Genomic DNA, 22,510 nt, shown 5'->3' with positions numbered 1-22,510 from the left:
AAGACCTGTACTCTAAAAACTATAATACACTGACAAAGAAACTGAAGACGATACAGATGGAAGATACAACTTGTTCATGGACTGGAATAATTATTATTTTTAAAATGATCATACTACCAAGGTAATATACAGATTGAATGCAATCCCTATAAAAATGTCAGTGGCATTTTTCACAGAACTGTTTAGGAAAAAATACTTCTAAAACTTGTATGGAAATACAGAACCCCCAAATAGCCAAAACAATGTTGAGAAAGAACAACAAAGCTGGAGGTATCAATGCTCCTTGATTTCAAACTGTACTACAAAGCTACAGTCACAAAACAGTATGGTGCTGGCACCAAAACAGACACATAGATCAGTGGAACAGAATAGAGAGCCCAGAAATATGACCACTTATGGTCAATTAATCTACAACAAAGGAGGCAATACTATATACAGGGAAGAGACAGTCTCTTCAATAAATGATGCTGGAAAAACTGGACAGCTGCATGTAAAAGAATGAAATTAGAACATTTTCTCACACTATATACAAAAATAAACTCAAATGGACTAAAGACCTAAATGTAAGACTGAAAAACATAAAACTACTAGAAGAAAACATAGGCAGAACACTCATTGACATATATTGTAGTAATATTTTTTGGATCTGTCTCCGAAGGCAAAGGAAACAAAGTAAAAATAAACAAAGGGGACCTAAGTAAACCAAAAAGCTTTTGAACTGCAAAGGAAACCATCGAAATGTGGTATATATATATACAATGGAATATTACTCAGCCATAAAAAGAATGAAATTTTGCCATTTGCAACAGCATGAATGGACTTGGAGGATACTATGCTTAGTGAAATAAGTCAGACAGAGAAAGACAAATACTGTGTGTTATCACCTATATGTGGAACCTAAAAAATAAGATGAATGAATATAACAAAACAGAAACAGACTCACAGATATGGAGAGTAAACTAGTGGTTACGAGTGAGGAGATGGAAAAGGGTAGAGGCAGGATAAGAGTAGGGGATTAAGGGGTACAAACTACTACGTATAAAATAAATGAGCTAGAAGGATATATTGTACAGCACAAAGAATATAGCCAATATTTTATAACAACTTTAAATGGAGTATAATCTATAAAAACTTTGAATCACTATGTTGTACATCTGAAACTAATGTAGTATTGTAAGTTAACTATACTTCAAAAATATGTATAGGATTATAGAGTTGTGAGAAAGTTGTAAAAGAAATAAAATGGGCCAAATGTGGGTTGTTGTTGAAGCAGAGTGATAGGTACATGGAGGTTAATTATACTATTCTCTCTACTTTTATAGAGATTTTAAGTTTTCCATCACAAAAAGGTGAAAGGATAACCAACCAAGTAGAAATATGAGCAAAGGATACAAAACTGCAATACATGGAAAAATAAATACTAATTACTATTAAATACATTTGATGTCACTGATAATTAGGCAAACTAAAAATTAACAACTGTGGCTTATTTGTGCATATAATGAGAAATTTCATACAGCAGCTCCACAAAATATTAGGTACCTAGACTTCTATCTTTCCACTCAGCCATCTTTACCTTGTGCTTCTTGCTTTGGGGCTACAGAATGGTTGCTCCAGCTTTAACAATTTTGTTCATTTTTCAGGAAGGAGGAAAGGAAAAAGTCCAGAGCCAAAATGTTTATGTCAGCTGAGTCCATCTAACCTTTTTATAGAATATTCCATGAACCCTAAATCAACAACAAGAACTGAGTAACAATGCCTCATCATATGCAAGGGAAGCTGGAAAATGTGTTTTGTTTTTAAATTGGGCACTTTGAAGAACCCAACAAAATCAGGGTTCTGTTTCCAAGAAAAAAAGGGAGACTATACATTGGATAGACAACTAGATACCTTCACCATATAATCTCAAATTAGTCATTACTATTGTTACTTTATGCTTGATTAGATTTACATACAGTTTACCCATTTTTTCTTTATTCATCATTTCCTCTTATATCCCTCTCCTTCCTCCTGGACTTAATTTCTGTCTTCTGATGTACTTTCTGCATTAGTGGCTCTCTTAGCAATGGTATGCTGTTAGTAAATCCTTTCAAGTGTTTTTTTTTTTCCTAAAAATATCTTTATTTCACTCTTATTCTTAGATGATCATTTAGCTGGGCATAAAATTCTAAGTTGATAGTTATTTTTGCTCAGCACTTTGAAGATATTATTTTCTTACTGAATATTTGTGGATAAATCCTCAATTGGTTTTGCGTGTCCTTCTTTTCATAAGGTTGTAGTCTTGACTGTTCCCTAAATTTGCAGTTCTCACCAAATTTTAGGTTTTAAAACTTATTTGTTTTGCATGTATATTAGTTGTATGTGTTATGTTTTTATAGATTTATTTTGTAGAAGGGCAAAATTTGCCACAAGAAAGAGATTTCTGGTTTGTCAATGGCTGTTTGGGGCAGGTAATTTGTAAAATAGGATTATTTACAGAATAAATAATTCAGGACAGAAAAAAATTCACATTCCGGTGTGCTCATACATGGCAATGGCCAATCCACAAGTGTTTCTTGCACACTGACCACATCCCCAAAACTCAACCAAGGAAAAGGAAGATGAATATAATCAGAGCCGCCTCCCCCATGCCACATCATCTACCAGGTTTAGAAGCAAAAGTGATTTAGTTTTTGCCTTCCATAAATACAAAAAAAATGGTGAAAGAATGTAGATTCACAAATGCCTCAATGGACAGTATCCTAAATTGACTTCCCAAGTGTGCTACCAAATTATCTTTCCTCTAACACCGGCTATAACCATCCATTTACATTTGGGAAACGAGAGAAAGATAAATGTTTTAGCATATTCTGATGGGATGTTTGCAAGCATGTAGGAAAGCCTATCCTTGCCAACAAGGACAACTCTGATATTCAATCCTCTTGTAGAAAGTGGAAACCTGTCACAAGAAGCAAGTAATGTTTGCAAATGGAAGCCTTAGGCACCAACCACTTGGCTAGCCAGATAGACTCTGGGGGAAGCAACGAATGCACGTGGGTGTAATGGGAAATGTACTATTGCTTGAGCAAGATTATGCTTCTGTGGTTGACTCCCCACATCTTGCAAAGATATTTGCAAGAAACCACATTCAGAAACATCATATGGACATGGTTGAATGCCTCGTGTCTTGGTTAATGAGTAACTTGCTTTTAAGTTGGTATATTGCTGCTCTCACAAGGCTTTCTATTTTGGTTCTCTTTAGTCTCTCTCAAATTCCAGGGAAAAACTCTGAGTTTCAAAATGCATATGAGCAAGAATAAGCTCATTTTACTGCTTGGAATCATCTGTTTGGAACAGAGTAAATCTGCAACTCTTTCTCTCCCCAAAGGTAAGTTCCAAATGAACTCTGTAACTACCTTTATCTGAAGAAATAAACTTTGCTGGCAATGGCTGTCACAGTTCCACTCCATATTCCTTTGGGAGAACAGGAGAGACAAATATATTTTGGAGATCTAATTAGTTTTCATGTAATTAATTTGGATTTCTCTCCTGCAATCATCATATTAAACTGAATAGAACATTAATGGAATACAACTTGGACAAGTTGCTCTGATCTGGAGAAAACTGGAATCGTTCACTTATTTGGACACATTCCACAATCCCATCTCCTTTCATGGAGCAAATTCTGGAAATCAGCATAAATTTGGAAGCATTTGTAATCTTTTAAAAAATTATATTGCTGGGAAATACGAAGCATGTTTCCTGTAGTCTATATATATATATATATATATATATATATATATATATATATATATATATATAAATGATCTTTTTTTCCTCAAGTAACATAATCTGAGAACAGTTCTTGGCAGGCTTCTTCACAGTCAGATTTGTACCAGCCTCAAGAATTATCATGTTTTCTATCTTTGCTTCAATTAGTTCAGGAAATACTAAATTTTGTTTCTAAGGTATTTATGATTCAGTCAACAGAAACAGCTAGAAAATAAGCTTTGATTCAATATTATGCCTGTATTGGGTTCAGAATCAAAAGACAATGTTACATCCATGCTTTGTCATTAATTAGCTGTGTATCTCTTTGATCCTTCATTTTCCCATCAGTAATGTGGGGGTAATAGTTCTTGATTCACACGCAGAGAATGGGGCTTAAATGAGAAGTTATTTGAAAGAGTTTTATATATTTTAACATATTAATCTAAATAGCTATGCTTTCAAGGATATATTTTCAAGAAAAATCATTTGTTCTTCCTTCCAACTTTTGTAAGTGTCTACTGTATGCTAGAAATGTGCTAAACCTTGGAAATACAGAGATGAATAAAACGTAGGTTATTTTTTTCCTCAAGTACTTCATAGTACAATGAAGGAGACAAACAATTCACTATCATAATACTGCATGGCAGAAACTATAAGAGGGGAGAGGAACTACAGGGGAGAAATACTTAACACAGTTTGAGGAAATCAAGGAAGAGTTCTCAGTTGAAGTGATCTCCAAGCTGAAGAATAGGGATTAGAGAATTCAACTATGTAAAGAAGTGGGATGATTATGAGACAGGGCATACTAGGCCCTCCTAGAGAACATGTAGAAAAGAAGGACCTGCAGTAGGGACAGAACATGGACCATCCTTAAATTACCAGGCAGTCTTCAGCATCTTAATCTAGCCCATCTCTTAGCTGAAGAGTCAAAAACAAACAAACAAAACAAAACAAACAAAAAAAAAGCAGAACAGATATTGAGAATAAGTAAGTAAATGTAACTTTTTCAAGGATAAGATCTTTTCCACAAAAAGGAAAGAGTTCTTTCTCCCATTACCTAGCAACCCTTCTACCCTAACGCCATTCCGGTGTGTGAATCAGGACACTGTCTTCCCTCTACTCCACTATCGTTGAACAACCTGATACTTTCCACTCTTATAGCAAGTTAAATCCAATATTTGACTGTGTGCCAGGCACCACTGACCATGATCTCAGACTTAGTCTCTTGGGTCAAGCAGAGGAAAAGATGCAAACACAATTACAATCTAAGGCAGACTACAGTATTACCCATTCAACCAATTAATTGAGCAACTTCTATGAATCGGGAACTGCACTAGATACTGTAGATACAGATATTTCAAGATTAAGTTCCTATTTCTGAGGAGCTCACAGTCTAGTGGGGTTGAAAGATAACCATAACAGTATGTGATAAATGTCACAGAAGCACAGAGTGCTGTGAGGAGCCTCTAAGGGGTCAGATGGCTCAGTATCAAAAGGGGACTGTATTCGTGCTACCCCAGCAGAGATCTACCTCTGAGGCCCTAAATCTTCATGTCAGAAAAGTAGATCTCTTCATGATATGTACGTCCTATGTGAAAAAGTGGAATAATCCCTTGTACCGCAAATCACAGCAAATTCCACAAATAACTTAAAGCCATTTTATAGTATTGCCACATGTTCCATGTCTTATAGTATTTCGTGCTCAGAAGAGTTTCCTGTACCCCTCAGTCCTAAGAGATATCTAATCACTAAATTATTGTCTTTTTTCCCCCTAGCTCCCACTTGTGGGCAGAGTCTGGTTAAGTCACGGCCTTTGAATTACCTTAACATTTTCAGTCGCATTGTTGGGGGAAGACAAGTGGAAAAGGGTTCCTACCCTTGGCAGGTGAGTCTCAGGGAACATTCTCCTGTGGTTGGATTATGAGCTGTCTCAGGATTGGATCTCTCAGAACCCATGCTGCTCATCAGTATGCTCTATTCTGCTTAGTTCATCACCAGAGATCTCATGAGTTAGTACAAGGATCCAAGACACTCCTGATGTCCATCAGTTGACTTCTAGAAAAGGTGTGTTCAGAATAGTTACAAGCGCTATTGGCTTGCTCCAAAATTTGGAAATGCCATCCCAAACTTTCAGTCCCTAATACAAAAATCCCACTTAAAATTTATAATTTAAAAAATAATTTTCTGATTCAATAAATATATTTAAAACAGACTTATCTTGTTATAGTTAAAGATGATGAGGGAAGGTGTAGCCATAGGTCTACTTTATGCTTGGGATGTAAGATTCATACCTATACCATAGGACCCTTCAGGGAATAATCAAGAGTACTGCCTCCTTAGTAGTTAGTGTCCTAAGAATTCTGTCTCAATCTAATTTCCTGTTCCTCCTATGCCATAGAAATGCCTTTGTGCTTCTGCCCTTAGCCTATGGCATTTATTGTCTTTGAAAGTCTCCCAATTTTCTTTACCTTGGGAGCCATGCTATATTCTTGCCTCTTCATTTTGTAGGTAGAACAATAGCTCTTTATTTTTACTTCTCTTGAGTCAATCAGTCATATTAACTTTTAGATCAGTGGATATTTGGTAACGATTGGTTGATTGAGTCTGTGTTCAGTGAGATGATGGAATGGCTGAATCATTGTCATTTGATTAACTGATGAATTAATTACCTGGTTTGAAGAGTTGATTGATCAAATTCTTACTTGGTCAGTTGGTTGGCTAGTCAATTCAGAAGTCCATATTCAAATCATAGTCAGGGATGACTCATTGACTTTTACTTACTTGTGCTTTATTCTGTTCTTAGCCTTTTCTCTGTATTAATTTTTTTTTTCAATTGCTCATTGAATAGTTTTTGGTCAAAAAGGAGACAATTTTAATAAATTGCTTCTTTTCTAATTTAAACAGTGGAATTAAAAGTATTTGCTTGTACCCTATAAGTCATGTTGGAGTCAAGCCAAACATCATGAACAGGACAAGCCAAAGATAGAAAATCTATTGTAGAGACAGATTAAAAAATAAGCTTGAAGCAGTTGTAGAGGTCAAATAGTTAAAAACTATAAGAAAGTTGTAAATACAGACTCTTTCTCTAAGAGGCTTGGAGGAATTGGAACAGACTTTGGAAGACTCCCTTAGCCCTCACCTTGTCTTTATCCCAAACTTCTTCATCTGGTCTATTCTGTATCTTATGCTTCTTTTTCTTTCTCTTCATTCACAGATATTATTCATATTGTTAGAGTAACAGACGGTAAAATTATCATATAAATAAATAAATACCCACAATTTTTATTACCAACTTACTAAAACCTTATAGCCAATCATCTCAAGTTAACTACCTCTCCTGTGGGCCAGGGGTAGGAATATTCTGGTTCCAGCATTGCTCTTCTTTCTGAGCTATAGTGTGATTGGTTTACCACTTCACAGTCCATGATTTCTGATATTTATGAGTAAGATATCTGGGTCTCTATTTCAGAATATGCTCAGTCACCAGGTTTGGGGGGATCCCAGGGCATTAACTTGCTCCTATTTAAGGTCTTTGCAATTCAGGTGTCTTTGAAACGAAGGCAGAAGCACGTCTGTGGTGGGACCATCATCTCTCCAGAGTGGGTGATCACAGCTGCTCACTGTGTTGCAAACAGGTAGGGAAAGCCCAGCCCATTGATGAAGGTCAGATTACTCTTCTTCTCCCTGGGAATCAGCAGCAATAACTCTATTAAAATATGGAATGGTGTGATGTATGCTTTAGGGGAGAACATGTTAATTGCATAATACAAATAGGGCTGAAGGTCATTGTCAGAGGGTACGCAACGTGGTAGAAGACATCCATTCCTTATTTAAAATGGACTGGAAGTTAATAAAGAATAATATCCAAGTGAGAAAAAAAACATCACAAAGATGGAGTTCGGAAAGCTCTCTCCTAGTTTTCTTGAATTTCAGTGAAAAAAAATCATCCAGTTCATTATGCATCTTAATAAATGGATAAAAGAAAACAAAGGGAGGACAGTAAAACATGAAGAAGGCTCCTGTGTCTTCTTTTCTATTGATCCTACCTCTCTGAACTTCACTCTAACAATTTCCATCTTTTATCCATTTTCTTGTGTGCTCCAAATGTCTACTGTTGCCAGTGCTCTTGATATTCATAAAGCTGCAATCAAGATTATGTCCCCCTATTTGCCCTCTTTCTCCACAAACATCTCCTGGATATTTACTTAGTGCTGTACACTAGTGGGTATCAAAGATACAAAGATGACTAAGATATGATTCCTGCCCCCTGAGAGTTGATAGTCTAAAAAAGAGTCAACTGATAATTTCACTGCAATGTGGCAGGTGGTTAGGCTAGAGAGTTGCTATGTATTAGGTTTGGTATTTAATATAGCCAAGAGCCAGGGAAATATACCAAGAGAAAATGATGTCTTTTCCAATTTTGTATAAAATCATCTCTTCTAGATCCCCAGAGATGGCAAGCCCAAAGCTCTTAATCCACCTCAATGCATCCTATCAAGTTCCTTTCAGATAACTTTGCTGCAGGTAGAAGGGGAATAGAATGGTGTTTCCCATGTCATGCTAGATCTCTATATTACAAACATAAAGGAAGCAGGGGAAGATCCCCACTTCCCATTGCTGTAATCAGTCCCAAAGCCCTGAGTGTGCATACCCTCTGGAACATCAGAGTTACGGTGCTATTACATCTTTCATGGTGTGCATTATGCATTAGATCTTTGACATTAAAGCAGCATACTTCATGGGAATCACCAGAAGCTCCCAAAGGATCTCACTGATAATGAGGCCAGGCCAACCATCTGGGGTAGCTGAATATAGCTTTAGACCCCTGAATTATACTGTATATACACCCATAGGCATTTAACAAATAACATTGGAAGGTATTCAATTTATCATATTATTGGCTCCATCTGAGGCCACTTTTTACTTGTCCCTCACTCGCATTGGGAACCTCTACATTTGGAATCATTCTCACTTTCTCTGTTCAGCAGCTTCACACCTACATTATCTATCCATGTCATTTTGAAGAGGTCATTTTGTCAACCACTGCAATTGTACTCAGAGGTTCAATGAAATCCATCCGTTTTACTCTTTCCTCCTCATAGAAATATTGCATCAACTTTCAACGTTACTGCTGGAGAATATGACTTGAGCTATATAGAGCCAGGAGAGCAAACCCTCACCATTGAAACCATCATCATACACCCATATTTCTCTACCAAGAAACCAATGGATTATGATATTGCTCTTTTGAAGATGGCTGGAGCTTTCCATTTTGGTAAACATTTGAAGCTCACTCTGAATTGTCTGCCCCATGTGCTCCAGAACTTCTGTTCCATAGCACATTTCCTACAGTATAAGTTATGCAGCATATGCCCAAGAATTCTGGATCATGGACTTCAAGATAGAAATTTGAGCTGGAGGTTCCCCTACCTGAAACCCTCTTTGCTTGTGGCTTTAGATATAGGATTATGGGGAGTCAGTTACTTTGTTTCACAAGTAACCCCTGGAGGTGCCAAACAGAGATATCACAAGGTCTTTGGGAAACCACCTAGATGCCAATTGGTGAGTGGCTTATGGTATCCTCTCCTCCATGAATGAAACAAGCCCTGCCTTGTTCTTTTCTTCAGACCAGTCTGTGAGGCCCGTGTGTCTTCCAGAGCCAGGGGAACAATTTGAGCCTGGATTTATTTGTACAACCACAGGCTGGGGCCGCTTGAATGAAGGTAAGAACTCTTACGCTCATATCGGAACTTTCTGGTTAGTAATCAGAAAAGAGAATTTTTAATCTATTTTAAAAAGACAGTTGTGTAGACATTTTTAAAATAGACACTATCACATTGTACTTCGAAATTCAGATCTTTCCAAAATACACAAGCCTGAATGGGGCATCTTCAACACAGAAAGGGTGAAAGAGTGCCTTGCTGGGTTTCTCATTTCTGTGTTTTCTAGATGGCGTCGTCCCACAAGTCTTGCAGGAAGTGAACCTGCCCATTTTGACCCAGGATGAGTGTATTACAGCTCTGTTGACCTTACAGAAACCCATTAGTGGGCGGACCTTTCTCTGCACAGGCTTCCCAGATGGAGGAAGAGATGCATGTCAGGTAGGCAGGAATGGTTGGGCTGACAGGTCCCAGGCAGGGCTTCCCTCAGCTTTGTCATCAGATGAGGGGCTGAAAGAAAGCTGTAGGCAAGCCTGGACTCGGGAAAGAAGGATCAGGACTGAAAAGGGAGGTCAAGTCAAAATAGAGGACAGTTTAAACAACCTGTTTTTAGCAGAGACTGCACTTTCAGAGGAAGTCTTCTGCTCTTTCCAAAAGACCAAATAACGGAGATGATGCCAACAATGAACTAGGGTACTCCAGCCCTGAAGGATAGGTGGTTCTTTCCTACTTAGAGATTTCCAGTTTGTGTATAATGGGAGCTTTCTCTTTCCCTCCATCCTTCCTGCTGACCAAACTTGAGGTTGATTTGACTACTGGACAAGACTTTTCTGAGCCTGTAGGATGAGACAGGAGAAGGAAACCATCTGATATTTGATGAAAGCTTAGGATGGGGAAGAAGGAGGTGGACTTGGTAGGCTCCAATGGCATTTGAGGATTGGCTGTGAATTGTGCTTGCCTATTCTCCCAGGCCCCTGAGTCCAAAGTATTAGAAGTGAAGAAATTCATTAATCCTCATCTAGCACCTTTGTGGGGCACAGACACTGACAATGACAGTAACAGAGATCTTTTCTCCCTACAGGGAGACTCAGGAGGTTCCCTCATGTGCCGGAATAAGAAAGGGACTTGGACTCTGGCTGGTGTGACTTCCTGGGGTTTGGGCTGTGGTCGAGGATGGAGAAATAATCTGCAGAAAGATGATCAAGGATCCCCTGGGATCTTCACAGATCTTACTAAAGTGCTTCCCTGGATCCACAAACACATCCAAATTGGTAATCAACCCAGAACATAAGGTCAAGAAGCTAGGGGAAGAGAGAGCATCAGCAGAGTCTAGACAAGTCAGGACCACTGAGCAGACAACCTCTGCTTCTGTTCTTAGTGTCTCACATAAGGACTGTGGTATTTACTGAGTCTAAAACAAGGGTAAACTATGATGTGTGGTACAGTGTACCAATATTCAATGAAACGTGAATATATCCATCCTAGACTTTGTCAAATTTGCCTTTAATTGAAACTGTCTCAGCTGGTGGTATGTTTCACCACTTACTTCTCAACTGTGCCAGCAAGATTCAGCAAGCTATAGCATGGATCAGTGGTTATTGATGAGGGGAAATTTTGCCCCCCAGGGGACAATGTCTGGAGACATTTTTGGTTGTCACAACAGGGGACAGGGGTGCCACTGGCATCTAGGGGTAGGGGCTATGGATGCTGCTAAGCATCCTACAGTGCACGGGACAGCCCCCCCTCCCACGGCAAAGAATGATTTAGTCCCATATGTTAGTAGTGTTGTGGTTGAGAGGGCCTGGCATAGAGCCAGGTACCATAAGTCTGAAAAGGCCAGGGTCTGTATACATCCTTCTACTAGATTCACCAATGAGCTAATTGAAACTTCATTTTTGCCTCCAAATACAACTTAATTTTTTCCTTAACTGGTGGCTTCCAGCCTAAAATAGGACTTCTATTCTTTCCCAAAGGAGTTAATTCAAATTAGTTCAGGAAGAACTTGGGTTTGTGTTCAAGTATATGGTACACTAGCAGGTTTCGGAGTCCTCAGTTCAACTTGTAGCTATCCAACAGTTGTGGGTGTGTTATTTCCATCTCCAGCCTCCCTTTTCATGAAAAATTAGAGGGGTAGACCAGATGACCTCTTCTTGCTTTGCGTAATCCCCAAGCTAAGCAGCCCACTTAATAAAGAGAGTGAAATCATCTTCTTAAAGCACAAAGGCCACTTTGCTGCTTTGTCAATTTATCCCTTCTGTTCTTTCCACAGATTATATTTTCATTAGTTGCAAATTGACTTAAAAACCTCTGCACTTTTGAGCTAGGGAGATGCTAACTTCTTGAAATATTGTTCAGGATATCACAACCTTGAATTGCATCTTTCTTTTTCTTTCCCAGGGAAGCTGAGAAAGCACTCCAGAGGTGGGTATTTCTTGTAGCCTGTTCTTCCAGGAGCATGAATTAATCTCTAGGATTTCTGAATATCGGTTCCTTTATAATCAAAAGTCTTCCTCTGCAAGAGTTCTCCATAATCACTAGGTATAAAACCATCACTAGGAGCACCCACAGCCATTCATCCCCAATCAGGGAGGGTGAATTCATCCCTTCACTCAGCAGGAGCGCCACATTCCCTCCGAGTTCACTTCTTGTCAATCCAGAGCTCCAGTTCAATTCAGCAAACAGTTGGCAAATCCTACATTTGGATCCAAGACACAAGGGAGGAGGTGGGGCATGGCAGATGTGGTCCAGAAGCTACACACCTTGTCCTGAAAGAATAGGGGACTCAACCCCAGGGTTACATTGCAAATCTGAAATGAATTCACTCTGTGACTTTGGGCAGTCTCCTTCCTACCTCTGAACCTGAGTTTCCTCATCCAAAAAGGAAAGAGTTTGGACCAGGTGGTCTCAAAGGCATCTTTAGCTCAAATCTTCAGTGGTTCTGTGAGTCTGTGGAACTATCTCCAAAGAGCAAAGTGGAAAAAGAGTACCCTGAGAGCTCAGAGGAGTGAGTGGCTGCTTCTAGCTGGGGGGAAAAAAAAGACAAGGGAGGCTTTGGAGCACAGACATCTTTTAAGCTTAACCTTAAAGAACAAGGATGAGTAGGATTTTGTCAGGTGGAAATGGGATATAGGTAAAGAAAAATATTCCAGCTCAAGGAATCATCCTTATCAGAAGATGGATACTAAAATATGGAGATATGAAAATTTAGGATGTAATAGAGACCCAGTAAGTCAATCAAAGCAGTTGAAGTGTAGGCTATGTGATGAGTTTTTATGAGGGAGAAGATTAAACAGGTAACCTGAGAACAAAATATGGAAACTTTGAACACCAGTCAAGAAAATTTAGACTTTATTGAGTAATAGGAAGCCGACTAATTAGATGAACAGATTAGAGCTATACTTTAGTGCTATAAGAACTGCACATAGGGGATAAATTGGAGAGGAAAATATCAATAATTCAAGGTGGACTTATGAGATTATGGATTAGTTCAAGAGACAAGAATATAATGCTTGAACGAGGGCAATGGCCAGAGAATGAAAAGGAGGGCATAGAAACAGGATGAATTAGGCCAGGATAGTCACTAAGGTTAAGAGCGGTGAGGGAGGGAAGGAATGAAGGATGACACCAAAGTTCTGAGCATGGAAAGCTAAGAAAAGGGCACATAAGTTAATCAAATCAGAAGTGGAAGCAGTTTTGCCGACTGAGAGGAAGTCCTTTTGTAGCATGTTAAGTTTCAGGGGAGATATCTAGGAGATGGTTGAAAAATCAGAAGTTCAGGTAGAGATAATAGTTGAAACTGATGGTGTGAATGAAATGGATCAGAGGGCTCGTGTAGAGGGAAATGAAAACTAAGAATAGAACCTAGGAAATACCTGCATCTATAGGGTGGAATTATGGGGTCAAAGAAAGAAGAGTAAAGAAGAAGAAATCATAGAATCTCAAGGTAAGGCAGGATCTACAAGAAACAGAAAATAAGGCATCATAGAAGCCAAGATAGGAAAATATTTGTGGAGAAAGGAAGCGTGTGTGAAGAAGAACCAGGAGATCCCAGTGTCTGTACAGGTTCTGGAGGGAAAGGGTTCTTGTGGCTAGCCCTCACTGTTAGCGCTGATTCTCATGGCTTTCCCTCCCAGCCTCATGCAGTGAGCAGGATCGTGTGATCAGAGCATCAAAAGGGGAGCTGCACTTCCCAGAAAGCCCCTTCCTGTATTATGAGAGCAAGCAGTGAGTAGCCCCCGCTGCCTCCCCTGCCCTTGACTCCCACCTCCAGTTTGACTCTGCCCCACTCGTTGGACTGTGACGGTCGCTTTCCATCGAGAAATAATACCCTCTCAATGTATCTACCTTCAGAATGTGTGTCTGGACCCTGTTTGTACCAGAGGGAATGCACGTGCTCCTCAATTTTTCCCACTTCGATGCAGAGTCTTGTCACCACAATTACCTGTCAATATATTCTTTAGAAGACACACTTATTGGTGAGTGGATTTTCACATTGTCAAATGGACATTAGTGCTAGGAGGACTTAATGGGGCCTGGTTACGATATGTCTCGCCCTGAGGCATCTATAAGTATCACACTTCCTGTCTCCAATTTTGAGACTTAGAATTGACAGTGGAAAGGAACAAAATCTGAGCCTGTGTGAGGGCTGTAAGGGCCACAGAGCAATTCACTTACAGCATCTGCTGCCCATGGAAACAGGCTTCCTAGACTCATTTGCCAGACCTGGAGCCCATCAGAAGTAAAATGTAGACATATAGCAGTGCCTCTTGGGGCCTCCCGGGCAGAATGCTGCTCTCCTAAGAATGAAAATGACCTTTACCTGCCTCGTCCAGTTCAGAAGGAAGATACCAACAGATAACCGCAAGTAGGAGATAAAGGTTACTTATATAAGAAACAAATGGAGGAGTGTTTCTATGGTTCTAAACTGCAGATGATTTTGCCCACCCCCTCCCTCCCCCAGGAGATACTTAGCAATGTCTTAGAAGCATTTTTGGTTATCACAACGAGAGGGAATGTTACTGGCATCCAGTGGGTAGAGGCCAGGATTGCTGCAAAACATCCTATAATGTGCAGAACAGCCTGAACACCAAGAACGTTCCAGTTCAAAATGTCAGTAGTGCTGAGGTTGAGAAACCCTGATTTAGACAAGCCTGCACTATCATGAAAGTTTAGTTCCCCATAAGTCTTTTTTTTTTTTCCCCATAAGTCTTTTAATGGGTGCTGTTTTCTAGACTCTGAACCAAAACTCTTCATTCTTATGTTGCAGGGAAATTCTGTGGAGACAGCTTGGCTTCATCGGTTCTTGTTGGCTCCAACGCTATAAGGCTGAGGTTCATCTCTGATGCCACAGATTATGCTGTTGGGTTTAATCTCACGTATAAAGCTCTTAAACCAAACTACCTTCCTGGTAAAACCATTTACTATTATCACACACTATGCATTCCTTTTGCAGAAATTGAGGACCCATAGGAATTAGATGAGGGGTAGGGAGCCCCCCACCCAAGGCCCACTGAGCTCCATAGCAGAGAGGAGCTCAAGGCAAGTGAGATGCAGGGTGCAGGGGCTCCTTCTGCAGTCCTGCTAAAGCGTGTTTGTTGCATACCCAAGTGAGCTGAGAGGGCCTGATGAGCTCTCGAGAACCAGTGCGCAGACCTCCCGCTTCTTGATGGCTCTGCCTTAAGAGTCAGTTCAAGCATCGCTTATGGGAGACACACGGGGGAAAACAAAGAGGGTCCCTCTGTGTGTGGCGATGCCATTGTTTGGACGTTCTCCCTTGTGTTGCAGATTCAGGCTGCAGCTCCTTAACTATCCTTTTTGAAGAAGGCCTCATACAGAGTCTTCACTATCCCGAAGACTACAGCAACATGGCCAACTGCAACTGGGTTTTTCAAGCCCCCAAACATCACCTAGTTAAGGTACTGACCCTGGTTACCCTTACTTTGCTGAGGATCTCCAGAGAATCGCTCACATAAACACCATGAGGGCAGAGGTTTTATCTGGTGTATCTGCTGCTGTATCCCTAGTACCTAGAACCTAGCACCTGGCACACAAGGTTCTTGATAAATATTGATACTTGTTGACTAACAGACTAGCCTGCCTATTCTCTACTGTAACTACCCGCACTTACCACTAGGTGGCAACTGTGTGCTTTACATTTTGTTGAAATGTGGCCTTAATCTTTGTACCAGGTTAACTTGTTTCATCAGTGTCTAGTCCTTTCTAGAAACAAGCATTTCTTCCTTATTAATTAAACTGCTAACAAAACAATTTGTGGGGAGTGGATAACAAAAGTGCAGTGCAGAACAGTTTCAGGGACTGGCATAAGGTATAGCAGGAGGAGTGGTGGAAGGCGAGGCTGAGATCAAAGTATGGAGGGCTTTGAATGTCAGGATACAGAGTGTATTCAGCCTTTGATTCGCGGTGTTTGTGGCCATTTGTGTGTTTGTTCAGTTAACACTAGTGGGCCATCTGCAGAAATGCCTTCAGGTAGATGACACTGCAGTCAGGGTGAGGTTGGAATTAGGCATTATTTAGAAGTCTTTCTCTTAAAATAATAATTGAAAGCAAGAGAGTGTATGAAGGAGACAAAGTAAACTATAAAATAACGGGTAAGGAGTAAGGGTGAACAAGACCTCAAAGTTCTTGTATATTTAAGAGGCCAAAAGAGATCTGAGACCCAGGAATAGAACCAAATTGGTGCAGTGTTATGACAGTCCAGAGAATGAAGCCTTTAATACAAAACAAAACAAACAAACAAAAAGGTATGGCCGATAGGTTGGATTTCCCACACCAAGTTAGGGTTTAAAGAGAAGGAGGACTCCTTCCCTCCCTCTCTCCCTCTCTCCCTCTCTCCCTCTCTCCCTCTCTCCCTCTCTCCCTCTCCCTCCCTCTCTCCCTCTCTCCCTCTCCTCCCTCTTCCTTCCTTCCTTCCTTCCTTCCTTCCTTCCTTCCTTCCTTCCTTCCATTCTCTCTCTCTTTCTTGATAGATCTTGATCTCCTTCCTTCTTTTCTCTCTTCCTTCCGCAGAGAAACCATTGTACAGCTCTGAAACCTTTTGTTCTATTCAAATGTGCTTTTAAATGTTAACAAAGTAAAAGGACAAAACTTTTTTAAAAAATAAAATAAAGAGAAGGAGGACTAAGCACCCGTTATACAGTCCCCACCTCATCCCCCAATAAAAAGGTAGAATAGTTGGGATGGACAATTGAACAGTAGAGAGGAGGTGGGGGAGGTGTCATCTGAAAGGTCAAGTGAAGTCAGATGTTAGGAGCAGAAACAAGATCACATAGGAGAAGGAGACATGGAGTAAGTAAGACACGTGTAGCTGTTGTCTTTCTAAAAGTTTCTGAAACCCAAACAGAGTCAAGGCAGACAGTTCAGGACGAAGCAGGATTAAGGGAAACTATGTTACTGACAGAGGAGAAAATCTTAAGTATGAGCGTACGCCTGGAAGGAGGAAGAAGACAAAATTTAGTTGAAAATCTGAACATATCAGAGCTAGAAGTGATTCAAAAACATCTATGCAATAAATACACTGAGTGCTGTGCATCCGTGAAAAGATGCACTCACACCCGGCCAGTGACAGCAGCGTCCTGCAGGACCCATCCGGGACGGTCGTTTGTAAATTGTTATGACAAGTCGTAACTATGTGCACACCATTTGACTCAAAGAGAGAAGGGTCTTTTTAAAATTATTATTATTATTCATAAATTTTATTGCTCTACAAGTTCTGTTTACCAACTTCAAACATTTTAAATTCTAAATTTTAAATATTATTGATATTAAAGGAACAGGTATATCTGACTTATAGAAATATTTTAAGTTTTCTTGTAAGTTATTTATTATAGGCATTCTAGATCCCCTGTGATGGAAATTTCTGGTTTAAAAAAGATTTATGTAATTTTCCTCCTTTTCTTAAAACCCTTTCCATAAGACACAATGGTCAGAGTAACTGAAAAGGGTCTATTTTCAGAAAGTATCCCAGTAAGGGTTTAAGAAATGTTTGAACGGATCCTGTTTCTGACACGTCTCCTTCTCCCCATGTCTCATTCACCATGAATCATCCTTTCCCTCCACTTTTGTCCTAGCCGCGCAGGCCTGTGTCTTTTGCCAAGTGCTGGGGCTCCATTGAATCCCCATCATTTGTGTGTAAAAAAATCTAAGCTTCTACCTCATCATTTCTATCTCCCACTGCTCCTCTCAATTAGTCAGGGCTATCAGATTGCTCAAACGTTGTTCTTTGCTGTTTCTTTGCTCCTCCAAGGAGGGAACTGGGGAGCTCAAATATTTGCACTTTTCCCCACCCTTCTATTCAGCCTGTAATTGGGTGCTTAGATGTTTCAGAGGGTTTGGGAGCCTGTGGTTTAGTGTCTTTTCCTAAGTCATATAACCCACTCATGAATGTCCCGTTACATTTCTTATCTAAGGTCACGCTCTAGAGCAAGTTGAACAATCCAAATTCCTCTCCTTGATCAAAATGAGGTAATGCATTCGTATTGTTTACTCTGGATGTAACATGGAGTCTTCTCAGCTTTCCTTTCAGAACCTGGAAATAGAAGAAAGTGGAGATTGCACTTCCGACTATGTGAGCGTGCACAGGGATGTAGAAAGGAAGAAAGAAATAGGTTTGTGTTCCCTGAAGCCTCGGCTTCCCTGGTTTGCATTCGGACCCGGTCCTTCTTGGGAATCCTTTTAGGGAATAAAAAGGGTGTGGCTCAATGTTCCTTCATTCCCCTGCACCATCTCCATCACTTCCTAGGCTCTCACCACCTCTCCTCCTTCTCCATCAGGGGCGGGAAGAGCTTCAGGGAGCATCAAGAACCATTTGATCAGAAAATGTGGAAGGCTCACAATGAACTAGGGGTCAGAGGGGAAAGTGACATTGAAATAAGCCCTGGGGCTGGAACAAGTCCCCTTAGTGGCATTCCCAGTGGGAGTGTTTGGGAGATAAACAGAATTGAAATGTTGAGGGGGTTAAATACACAGTACAAAGGAGCACTCCGCCTTTCTATTTTGGAAATGAATTGTGACATACACTGGAAAGGTTTATTTCTTAACAATTACCTGAAGGACAATTGTTTTCTTCTATCCAATACCACGTCTGTTTGCTGGGCCCTTGACCATGTCATGCCTGGGCTGGGCTTGAACCAGCTCGACTGTGTGGCTTTGTTGTCCCCGCCCCTGTGGTGAGCATCTCCAGGGTCATGTCCATCAGCTTCCATTCCGATGAAAACATGACCTTCAGAGGCTTCCAGGCTGCAGTCTCCTTCATTCCTAAAACAGGTAAGAAGCTTGAGGCACCAACTCCTCAGGTCCCAAGTCTCATCCTCCTGCCGTGGTAAAAAGGGCAGCGTTTAGAGACCAGCATGGATACAGTCAACTCATTATTCACTGAATCTGTGAATCCTGAACCACTGCTCCTGGGGAAATACAGAGCTAGGGGCCTATCAGTCTCTGATTTTATGTGGGTTTCTGTTTCAAGTCACCTTATTTAATATACATTGCTGATTCATTAACACTGAACTCATGGTCAATACCACTATAACTCATGCCTGAACAAAGCTTATCCGTCACATGTATTTTCTCTGTAAGGCACAACCCAGACTCTTTGCACTTAGGAACACTAGATGGCACTTCAGCACTATGTTTAGGGCCATTGCAAACAGCAAAATCACCAACAAAAAGCCCAAAAATGTAAAAAGCAAAACAAAAAGTGGCGCTAACAGACCGCAGGAAGGATGCTTGTTTATAGTATGAGAGCTGAAACAAGACGGCAGAGTGTGGCTTCACTAGACCTCAGCCAGGACACGTGATCAGGTGACTCAAATTTTCCACTGCTCTGCATGTGTCCACGAATGACCGTGAAAGCACCATGAGTATTGGTTTTGAGTTAACAAATGTTAGCGAGTAGGTGAATTCAAAAATACAGAATCCGTGAAGAATGAAGATCAGCTGTATGTCTGAATCTTGGCCTGTCCTTACTAGAAGTGTGATCTAAGTGTCATGTAGGATTCATCCTCCTCAATCTTACAACGGGAGAATAATACATGCCTGGTAAAAATGTAGTGAGGATTAAATCAGATGATGTGTACTTGGCCACAAGCAAGTGTGACACATCAGAGAGGCTCAGAAATGTGAAATATCTTCACCAACCCCCAGTCCCTAGAAACTTGAAGACACAGCTTCCTTCCAAGCTCTCACACCCCATGAGCACTCTGTCCAAATCCTACAAAGCCAGTTATTGGCTTCTCAAGTTGTTCATTCTTATTGGGCGGTAAACAGCTGCTTATGGGAAAGCCAGGTTATAGTTAAAATACTCCACTTTCCAGTTCAAATACCCATAGAGTCTAACTGACGGAGAAGTCCCAGAATTCTAACAATAATAATTTTCTGATAAATCCCAAACATTGGCCTTGTTTATGTGAACTGAGCAATTGTATTATGCTTATACCCAGATTTTAACATCTCCGGATTAGAGAATGAATCAGTGTTTCTGGAGACATGGAATGTACTACCTGAAGAATCCAGTGCTTCTGGTAAGTTGTTTTGGAGAATGTGACTACCAGAAGTACACAGATTGTATTATTCTCAGTTCAACCAAGAACCCCAAAAAGATATATTGGAGTTTTAACCTCCAGTACCTAAGGTCATATTCTGTGACCTTTTTTGGAGATAGAGTGTTTACAAAGGCAAGCAAGTTAAAATGCTGTCATTAGTGTGGGCCCTAATCCAGTATGACTGGTGTCCTTATAAAAGGGGAAATTTGGAGAGAGAGACACGCACACACGGAGAACATCATACGGACATGAAGGCAGAGATGGGAGTGATACATCATTTATGAACCAAAGAATGCTAAAGATTGCCAGCAAACCACCAGAAGCTGGAGGAGAGGCATGGAATGGATTCTCCATCACCGCCCTCAGAAGGGATCGACCTGCCCAACACCTTGATCCTGGACCTCGAGGCTCCAGAACTGTGACACAATAAATTTTTGTCTTCTAAGCCACCCTGTTTGTGATATTTTGTTACAGCCTGCCTAGCAAGCTAATACACCAGGAATTGGCTTACACGATTGTGGGAGCTGACTAAGCAAGTCAGTCCATAAGGCAGGCAGGCAGAAAGGGTAGGTCACAGGACACTGGAATTCCACAGGCATGGGCTGAGGCCATTCTCCGCAAGCAGAATTTCTTCTCTCTTTGGGGGAAGCTTCCACACTGCTTTCAAGGCCTTTCCAACTAATGATGTCAGGCCCACCCAGATGATCCAGAATGGTCTTCCTTACCTAAAGTCAGTGATGAGGGACTTTCATTACATCTGCAAAATCCCTTCATAGCAACATCTAGACTAATGTTTGATTGAATAACCGGAGGCTGTAACCTGGCCAAGTTGCCGCCTCACAAAAGCCATCACATAGAGCTGGATGGGATGTGGTCACTGTCCCTTTTGCTCAAAGCAACCCTGAAATATTTTCAGTCACAGAATCAAAATTCCCATCTTGAGTGATTCATTCAGTAGGGATGGCTAAATAGTGTGCCAGATCGTGGTCTGACTCACAAGAGCCATCCGCTGGAAAAGAAGTGAGTGAACTGCTATGTCTTCACATTGGTGAGCATTGAGGAGCGCTGGGCTTTCTCTTTTCCTTGTTTCCTCCGTGACATCCACTGACATGCACATGTGACATCCCAGTCCTTGTGGAAAACGTGGTGAGGGGGGCAGGCAGAGGCTGGGGGTAAGGAAGCTTTCAGAGTTTGCCATTTTGATAGTTTGTCAAGAGAAATATCAAGCACCTAATTTTTAATTATTTAAAAAATTTTTTAGTTTTATAAATTATCTGACAGAACACAAAGTAATAGAGAATGTGGAAGAGCAGTATTCCTTTTAATGAGGAGGGATAGAAGCTGTCTGAGTCTTTTTTGTTCTGGCTTCTTGGACCTCACAATGCATATATATCCTGGGTAGAAACTCTTTGTAAAGTGTGTCTGCGGTGATTCCTGATCTTGGCCACCAGGGGACAATATATTCAGCAGAGCCATTTCTCTCAGTATCTGCCAAGGAGTCTCATTACAACACTCGGCTAGATTTATTGGTCATTTTATCCCACAGCACTCACCACAGTGCCCAGAACACAGGAGATGCCACATAAATATTTGATGAATAAAACTAAATAATCCACAAATAGCTCCTGGTGTAAAAGCTCAATAAGAGCAATTTTCCCGATTCCATCTCCCTGAACTCACACCTACTTTAGGGCCTTCTTCCCTTATACAAATACACATAAAAACTTAAGGACAAGAACAGGAATTTACATGTGTCCTGTTTTAAATAGCACACCTAACCTGGATTCCTTAAATCATTCTGTAAGTAATTTTGTCCTTCCTTCGCTTTTTATTTTGAAATTTTGCAAATCTACAGAACAGATGGAAGAATAATACAATGAACACCTGTTGTCCTCACCTATATTCCTCAGTTGTTGACAACCCATCACACTGGCTTGATACTGATTTGGTGTCCTCTCTGGACAAGTCTCTGTACCAGAGACCAGGGAGTGGGGGAGGCAGGATACAAAGAGGAACAGGATAGGTACTAACCTATATTCAAGGAATTTATATCCTAATAATGAAGCTTATATGTACAGATAGAGAGTAGATTTATGTAAAACTAAGAGCCTTCAAGACTAATATATGGTGTTAGATGTCAGGATAGCAGTTACGCTTTGCAGGAGCAGTGACCGGACTGGGCTCCTGAAGTGTCTTCTGAGATTCTGCTAGTCTGTTTCTTGATCTGGGTTCTGGTTGAACTTCTTGGAAAAACATTCAAAGTATTTTATTGCTTGACTATTTTTCTGTGTGTTTGTTATACTTCAGTAAAATTGACAACAAAAGGGGAAATGTGCACAGAAAACCACAATACAAGAAAATACTGAAATAACTTCTGAGATGATTAGGACACTGGTGTTTGACTGGGGCCCACAAAGATAAATAGGATGTCAACATTATTCCCAACACTGTGAGGAACCCTTGGATGGTTTTGACTAGGGGAGTGACATGATCAAAACAAGCGCTCTTCGGTGGTTAATTTGGGAGCGAGAGGAGGATGGGGAA

The 22,510-nt window shown here is 40.6% G+C and overlaps 1 protein-coding gene across 1 annotated transcript in view; it reads left to right on the top strand.

Annotated features, from left to right (window-relative positions):
* The first annotated feature begins 3,279 nt into the window (after window positions 1-3,279).
* OVCH2 (ovochymase 2) overlaps window positions 3,280-22,510 on the top strand; it is a 39,933-nt gene continuing 20,702 nt past the window's right edge. Inside the window, exons 1-15 of the mRNA XM_036861310.1 lie at window positions 3,280-3,367; window positions 5,526-5,635; window positions 7,294-7,385; window positions 8,853-9,025; window positions 9,378-9,473; window positions 9,700-9,851; window positions 10,492-10,681; window positions 11,808-11,831; window positions 13,544-13,634; window positions 13,761-13,885; window positions 14,677-14,817; window positions 15,195-15,325; window positions 17,941-18,034; window positions 18,561-18,692; window positions 19,841-19,945. Of these exons, the coding sequence (XP_036717205.1) occupies window positions 3,280-3,367; window positions 5,526-5,635; window positions 7,294-7,385; window positions 8,853-9,025; window positions 9,378-9,473; window positions 9,700-9,851; window positions 10,492-10,681; window positions 11,808-11,831; window positions 13,544-13,634; window positions 13,761-13,885; window positions 14,677-14,817; window positions 15,195-15,325; window positions 17,941-18,034; window positions 18,561-18,692; window positions 19,841-19,945 (1,744 nt within the window). The remainder of the gene's footprint in view (window positions 3,368-5,525; window positions 5,636-7,293; window positions 7,386-8,852; window positions 9,026-9,377; window positions 9,474-9,699; window positions 9,852-10,491; window positions 10,682-11,807; window positions 11,832-13,543; window positions 13,635-13,760; window positions 13,886-14,676; window positions 14,818-15,194; window positions 15,326-17,940; window positions 18,035-18,560; window positions 18,693-19,840; window positions 19,946-22,510) is intronic.

Source organism: Balaenoptera musculus, chromosome 8 (genome assembly GCF_009873245.2).
Source record: "Balaenoptera musculus isolate JJ_BM4_2016_0621 chromosome 8, mBalMus1.pri.v3, whole genome shotgun sequence".
Taxonomy (NCBI): Eukaryota; Metazoa; Chordata; class Mammalia; order Artiodactyla; family Balaenopteridae; genus Balaenoptera; species Balaenoptera musculus.
This window is presented reverse-complemented; position numbering and strand designations above follow the sequence as displayed.